At 42.5% G+C, this 7,500-nt stretch overlaps 1 protein-coding gene across 1 annotated transcript in view; it reads right to left on the minus strand.

The window, feature by feature from the left end:
• desmb (desmin b) overlaps window positions 1-7,500 on the minus strand; it is a 17,278-nt gene that overhangs the window by 7,759 nt on the left and 2,019 nt on the right. Inside the window, exons 2-3 of the mRNA XM_076302828.1 lie at window positions 1,155-1,215; window positions 783-878 (exon numbers count right to left, since the gene is read on the minus strand). Coding sequence (XP_076158943.1) covers window positions 783-878; window positions 1,155-1,215 — 157 coding nt within the window. The remainder of the gene's footprint in view (window positions 1-782; window positions 879-1,154; window positions 1,216-7,500) is intronic.

Consider the following 7,500-nt stretch of genomic DNA (forward strand, 5'->3'; position numbering starts at 1 on the left):
TGTAAACTATCTACATTCAGCTTTTAAACAGTCTACTTTTAAACTATCAACTTTTATTAAGCTATGCAACCACCATGTCTATCCTAGCATCACCGTAGTAACCATCTCTGTATTATCTGTTTTAACTATACATGATATTTTACATCACAACTTTAGCATTTTCATGCACTGCTAATTCCTTGGAATTGCATTTCTAGTTATTATTATTATTTTATTTGTATTTTTTTAAACATATATTGTATCTGTGTTGTTTTGTTCTATGTTTGCTTTGGCAACACTGCTTCATTGAGTAATGCCAATAAAGCTCCATTGAAATTGAAATTGAAAATTGAAATTGAGAGAGGGAGAGGGAGAGATAGAGAGAGAGGGAGAGATAGAGAGATAGAGAGAGAGGGAGAGATAGAGAGGAAGAGAGAGAGATAGAGAGAGAGGGAGAGATAGAGAGGAAGAGAGAGAGAGAGGGAGGGAGAGATAGAGAGGAAGAGAGAGGGAGAGATAGAGAGAGAGGGAGAGATAGAGAGGAAGAGAGAGAGGGAGAGATAGAGAGAGAGGGAGAGATAGAGAGGAAGAGAGAGAGGGAGAGATAGAGAGAGAGGGAGAGGGAGAGAGGAAGAGAGAGAGGGAGAGATAGAGAGAGAGGGAGAGATAGAGAGGAAGAGAGAGAGGGAGAGATAGAGAGAGAGGGAGAGATAGAGAGGAAGAGAGAGAGGGAGAGATAGAGGGAGAGAGAGAGATAGAGAGAGAGGGAGAAAAAGTGAGAAAAAGAAAAGTGCACAACGTGCCTCTTCGTGGATCTTCTTTAGGAAGGTGATCTCCTCCTGAAGGGTTTCGATTCTCCTCTCTAGGTCCAGGCGGGCCAAGGTGGCAGCGTCCACATCCTGAGGAACACAGAGACAGATAGAAAGGGAGAGAGGAATTGAAATCGGATTTTAATTTCATTTAGAGGCCAGGAAGGGCTAAATGAATATTGAATACACCTGGTGAATGGTAAAAAAAAAAAAACTGACTGAATAAAATTAGAATAGAATTGAATGTGGAACAAGGAGATTATCTGAAAATCACAGTGAGGAAATGTGTGTGTGTGTGTGTGTGTGTGTTTGGTGTGTGTGTGTGTGTGTGTGTGTGTGTGTGTGTGTGTAGAGAGAGAGACTCACTGCTCTGAAAGCTGTAAGGTTACTCTCCGCCTCCTCTCTTTGTAAAATCTCCTCCTGTAGTCTGGAGAGAGAAGGAGGGAAAGAGAGAGGAGGGAGAGAGAGAGAGAGAAGGAGGGAGAGAGAGAGGAGGGAGTGAGAGAGAATGAGAGATCAAACGAGAGGAGACAGATATGCATCACAATCATCACCATTCTCCTTTTATAGAGCCAAACGTCAGAACATACCCCTTCACACACTGTTCTCTCAGCACTGTGTTCTGTCACACACACACACACACACACACACACACACACAGACTCACTTGTTCACTTTCTCTCTCTCTGTCTCACTCTCTTTCTCTGTCACTCTCTCTTTCTCTATCTCACACACACACACACACACACACACACACACACACACACACACACACACGTTGGTGAGTGAGACCAGGCCCCTGACTCTGTGTCCCGAATAGGAAGAAGACTGTGGCTTCTGTAAACACACTCAGATTCTCCAGAGGACTGCTCCTTACACAGACACACACACACACACACACACACACACACATACACACACACACACACACACTCATCTACAGATCAGGAACATCACCATGTAAATGTGTGGATGGGTATGTGCAAGCCCGCACGGGCAATCACGTGGCTATGCAAATGTCAATGTGTGTGTGTGTGCCTGTGCGTGCACAGATGTAGCCTACTGAATAACATTAACTTTGTTTTTGTCTTTAGCCTCACATGCACACAGGATACATCCTTGGTGTGTGTGTGTACGTGTGTGTGTCTCGTGTGTGTGTGTCTCTCTCGTGTGTGTGTGTGTGTGTCTGCATGTGTGTGTCCATATATAGAGTGCGTGTCCATGCCGTTTACAGTTGATTCATTAGTCACAGCCTCTACTGTCTCCCACACTTTGCCCTCATCATCTAAACTCCCTATGTTTTAGTGTTAGTGGTGTGTGTTAACATTAGCGGTGTGTGTGGTGTGTGTTAGTGTTAGTGGTGTGTGTTAGTGTTAGTGGTGTGTGTTAGTGGAGTGTATTAATGTTAACGGTGTGTGTTAACATAACGTTAGCAGTGTGTGTTAACGTTAGCAGAGTGTGAGCTGAGCACTTTAAACAGTGCATCCAGAGCTGAGGGTCCGGTCTTCTCTCTGCTAGTGTGGGAAGAATCTACTCTCTTCTGCTCTCTTTGGCTGGCTCCTGAAGAGGACCGGTGTTAGACGACTAGCATTCGATGAGTAGCATTAGAGATGTAGCATTAGAGAAGTAGCATTCGAGAAGTAGCATTCGAGAAGTAGCATTAGAGGACTAGCATTCGAGAAGTAGCATTAGAGGACTAGCATTAGAGATGTAGCATTAAAGAAGTAGCATTAGAGGACTAGCATTAGAGAAGTAGCATTAGAGATGTATCATTAGAGAAGTAGCATTCGAGAAGTAGCATTAGAGGACTAGCATTCGAGATGTATCATTAGAGAAGTAGCATTCGAGAAGTAGCATTAGAGATGTAGCATTCGAGAAGTAGCATTAGAGGACTAGCATTCGAGAAGTAGCATTCGAGGACTAGCATTAGAGAAGTAGCATTAGAGAAGTAGCATTAAAGAAGTAGCATTACAGGACTAGCATTCGAGAAGTAGCATTAGAGATGTAGCCAAAGATCGTTAAGGCGGAGCAAGATACTTCGTCGTAGTTCATGTCTATGGGCGCGAAATGGGGATCGAATCCTGTCTGCATAAAGAGGCGTGTCGATGACGTATTGATGAGCGTACGTTGCAACCGGCCAACAGCAGCGGCATAAATAACCGGCGCACACCTGATATAAAGTCGATTTTCTCCAGACTGGAATGCTCAAAAATGCTACAAATGTACCTGAAATGTTCAGAAGGGTTTGAGGATCATGAAAACGTGCCCGAAATTCACATTCCTAACTATAGAACCAAGACCTTAGCATATGTGGTGAAATTCTGAGCTATGCCCATAGACTTCAATGGAGCAGTCGCTGCTTCTGCTCTGCATAAAGGGGGATTATGACCCCGCCTCGTGTGATCCGGGTTCCCGGAAGTGGCTCCTGATGAAATATCTTGCTCCGCTTTAACAATCTTTGATGTAGCATTAGAGATGTAGCTTTCGAGGACTAGCATTAGAGAAGTAGCATTAGAGAAGTAGCATTAGAGATGTAGCATTAGAGAAGTAGCATTAGAGAAGTAGCATTAGAGATGTAGCATTAGAGAAGTAGCATTAGAGAAGTAGCATTAGAGATGTAGCATTAGAGAAGTAGCATTAGAGATGCAGGGCTGCCAACTTTTCAAAAAACCTTGGAGTGAGATTTGGTGGGGCCAACCAAAATTTTGCTGCGTACATTTTTGTTTGGCTCATTCAGCATTATACCGTACAGTAAAAAAACGTACATCAGTGGTTCTCAGGTGTAGGGACCAGGCATGGACGGATTATGAGCTTTCGGGCCCCTGGGCCCAGATGTATTAAGGGCTCCCCACTAATTGTCGCATATGTGGAAGGGGGGTTTGGGGGTACTCCCCCAGATTTTTTTTAATTTGTTTAATGTGATTTCCTGTATTCTGGTGCATTTTGGGGATGGGCAATACTAAATTCAATCAGATTCATAGCCTACATCCTGATGTGTTGATATTGAGGCAATGATTCCATGCAAAGGCTTGGGCTTCAGGCCCCCCTGACACCTTGGGCCCCTGGGTCTGGGCCCGGAAGGCCCGTGCAGTAATCCATCCCTGGGACCAGGGTCCCAGAGTTATATGAACATTGGTATCAAAGGGATCTAGCCTACTACTAGGACCATGGGCGTCGGAGGCATTGTGAAAGTGGGTTGGATATTTCAGCGGGGGGTATGAAATTTTTTTTTGGACTAGATGCATTTTCCTGAATTCTGGTACATTTTAACAGGTTATTTAGATACTTCTATATAACAAAATAAAGCCAGCCTACGAAATTAATAAAAAGTAAATCATGCATAATTTAAAAATAACTCAATAGGCTACTTGGCTACGCAATAAGGTTTCCATTACAGCACCGCGGACGTTCAATGAATGCATGAAAGCGGATGGTTTGTTTGAAATCCCGACACTCTTTCAACTACATGGAACGTAATAGTGATCATCAAATACCTCCCCAGATTTCAGTGCCCATCAGTCCCAACATTTAACAATATAATCAAACAGTCCAAAAGTAAATTAAATATCCCACTAAACCGAAAATGTCATGCTTTTGAAGGCCTACCAGTATGCCGCTCCAAGAAACGCATGTCTCAAAATAAAACTCGCATAAGAAATAAAGGGCTGTCTCGAATACAACCCTGCCCCTAAAGGCCTGTACTTTGTCTTAAGACCCCGGCCATAATTTGAGGATTTACTGTATCTAAGTAGACAAACTGGCTTCAGATATCCAACAGAGTGAATATGAGATTGTGCAGTCTTAGCTGTGGTTAGTGACGTGATGCTGTTAATGGGGAGTTTTACATAGCCTAGCGTAAACCTATAGGTTATTATTTATTTGGCGTACCTATAAGGCTTTTTACCTTATCAAAAGTGAGGGGGATGACTGATCTCTTCAACACTGCGGGGGATTTGGCGCTTGTCACTGTGTGTGTGACCGAAGCGGAATGGGAGAATGCGTGTAACAAAAAAAAAAAAAGTTTATGAGCGATTTACGCGCAAATGGGAGAAAAAGTGGGGGGGGGGGGTCCAAACTAACAATTTTAAAAAGTGGGTGGGTGTTTTGTAAGAATTTAAGAAATGTTTGTATATTTTAACTTTTAAATGCATCAATCAGGTGCACTTTCAAAATAAATTCAGACGTCAGACTTGCTTATTTTTATGGAAATATTTGTGCTGTAGCCTAAGCTATTTTGCACTTCAGAATTATAACCATGCACACACAGGTGGAATAGTTATAGTGATATTGTAATAAGTTCACAACCACAAAAACATATGCTACATTTCACAGTTCAGAAATTTTCAAAAATGTGTGTACATTTCAGCACTCCATGAAATTATGCAGAAGTGGTCACCTGTGTTATTCAGCTAGTTTATTTAAGATAATATATTGGTCATTGTAATGGCCATAGCCTATAGCCTACATGCTATTCCTTTTTCAGGATGTACCCATATCTGCATGATGTGAATGTTTGCATATGGCTTATGTCAGGCTTTATATCAATATTTGTGTCTCGTTATTTGATTTTCTTCATATTTTTGTATTAATGTCACTAGGAAGCATGCCAATATAAATATATTCATTTATCTGTAATGGGATTGGCTGGAACCTGACAATATAAGAACCATGATAGTGGGATAATCTATGGCTGAGCAATTTACAAAAATGTATGTAAGCCTACTGACAAATAGTTTACATTAGAATACATTATAATTTCGCCCCAATGAGGCTATGTAGAAATGTGTTGCAATTTCAAAACCGGATTACTCAGGAACCACTTATTGCACAGAGGCATGCTATATCCTCGTATTCGGTAGGTTTGCTGTTTATTGTGAAATAGGGTTTTCCACGTGTTGTGTGAAGGGTTAGTGAAATATTAAACCGAGAGTAATGGGTAAATGCAAATATGATTAGCCTAAATTGCACGTCGGTTCAATGTTAATTCTCTCGCGAACCATTTATCACAGAAACTTGGCGCTAATATCATTGGAAAGCTTAGATTCCGAACGTTCACATGATGTGTGATATCATATGTATAGGTTTACCTATACATATGACCTACCAGGTTGACACAGCGTGAAAAATACTCAATAATACTCAAAGCATACCTGAAGCCGGGGAAATGCGGGGGGGATGCGCCTGGGATGGCTTCGGAAGTAGCATCGCAAATGAGAGAACATTTTGAAAATTCCACAGACAGGGGGTGCTCTTGAACCCTCTCACCGTCTCTGAAAGCATAACCGTGGCTCAACAGGTAGATCGATCTATAGATAGGCTAAACTCATTTTTCAGGCATCTGACCGACCGGGTTGACACTTCAGCGTGAGAAATCGGGGGTGTGGCGTGTGAGCGTGTGAAACTAATCAAATGCGTGTGTCTCACGGCCAATGCGTGAGAGTTGGCACCTATGGAGATGTAGCATAAGAGAAGTAGCATTAGAGAAGTAGCATTAGAGATGTAGCATTAGAGAAGTAGCATTCAAGCCTGGAGGATCTAACTCCAAAGTGGCATAACAGAGGGAAAAATCCTCCATCCTCCTTTCATTCTTCAGCCTCATCTTTTCAAGATTTTTTCTTCCAACTGCTTTGACATCACCCATCCTTCCTCTCCTCTTCCTCTCCTCCTCCTCCTCTCTTGTGTCTGCCCCCCCCCTCTCTCGCTATCCATCACAGCGTGCAGTCTTGGCCTCTTCTTTCTGAAGAGGGTCCCAGGGGGTTCTGTGTTCTATTGAGATTCACGGCTTGAGTCCACTATTCCCTATCCAGTGTCCAGTATCGGTTCCTTTAGCACTGGCAAATACGTAAGGAGCACATCCTTATTCAGTACCTTCAGGATTGATGTCAGATAATATGGACTAATATTGTGGTCCAACACTTGTCATACATAGGCTACTTCTCAAAAAATAGCTACAGTCATGGAACAATAATACTTGTGTGTCTAAAAACTATTGCATTTCTGCAGTAAAGTGAAGTGCATTTTTTGTGTCCAAAATATTGGATTTGTGCATTATGAACTACCAATAATTCCTCCAAAACTGCTGTTGTGATATTCAGAAAATTGCCATTTTGACTCTTGAAGTAGTGCAGTTATTTATTGTAAGGGTACATTTCAACCCGCTGTTGTCACCAAACGATCTATTCCCTCCATATAAGGACCTCGGTAGCTACTGCATCTGTGCACCTGAGACAGATACTGTAGACAGTGGTGTTTATTTCCTTGTATGAACATGGAGGATGGATAGATGACATGGTCAGTCTCTCTCAGAAATATAGTCTTGCTGTGTGCTGTCACAGTGAGACGTGGGACCTTTGACCCTTACCAGGCAGCTGAATCTCTCTCTCTCTCTCTCTCCTCTCTCTCTCTCTTTCTTTCTCTCTCTCCTCTCTCTCTCTCTGCACCGTGACTCAGTGATTCAGGGACTCAGGAGGCCTAAATTTAGATGACATGTGGAGGCACTGTGCACACCACACACACACACACAAACACACACACACCCCACTACAGACTGTTCTAGAGGGTATGTGGACCCCATGCTCTTAGTGTAAACACACACACATACACACACACACACACAACTACAGATTGTTCTAGAGGATATGCGGTTCCCATGTTCTTAGTGCTTACTAAGATAAAAAAAACACAGCCTCTCACACACACACATGCACATTCA

The sequence above is a fragment of the Alosa pseudoharengus genome, unplaced genomic scaffold (genome assembly GCF_046254945.1).
Source record: "Alosa pseudoharengus isolate Yale_2024_CS ecotype anadromous, Long Island Sound unplaced genomic scaffold, YU_APseudo_1.1 YU_APseudo_1.1_scf_24, whole genome shotgun sequence".
Classification (NCBI taxonomy): Eukaryota; Metazoa; Chordata; class Actinopteri; order Clupeiformes; family Clupeidae; genus Alosa; species Alosa pseudoharengus.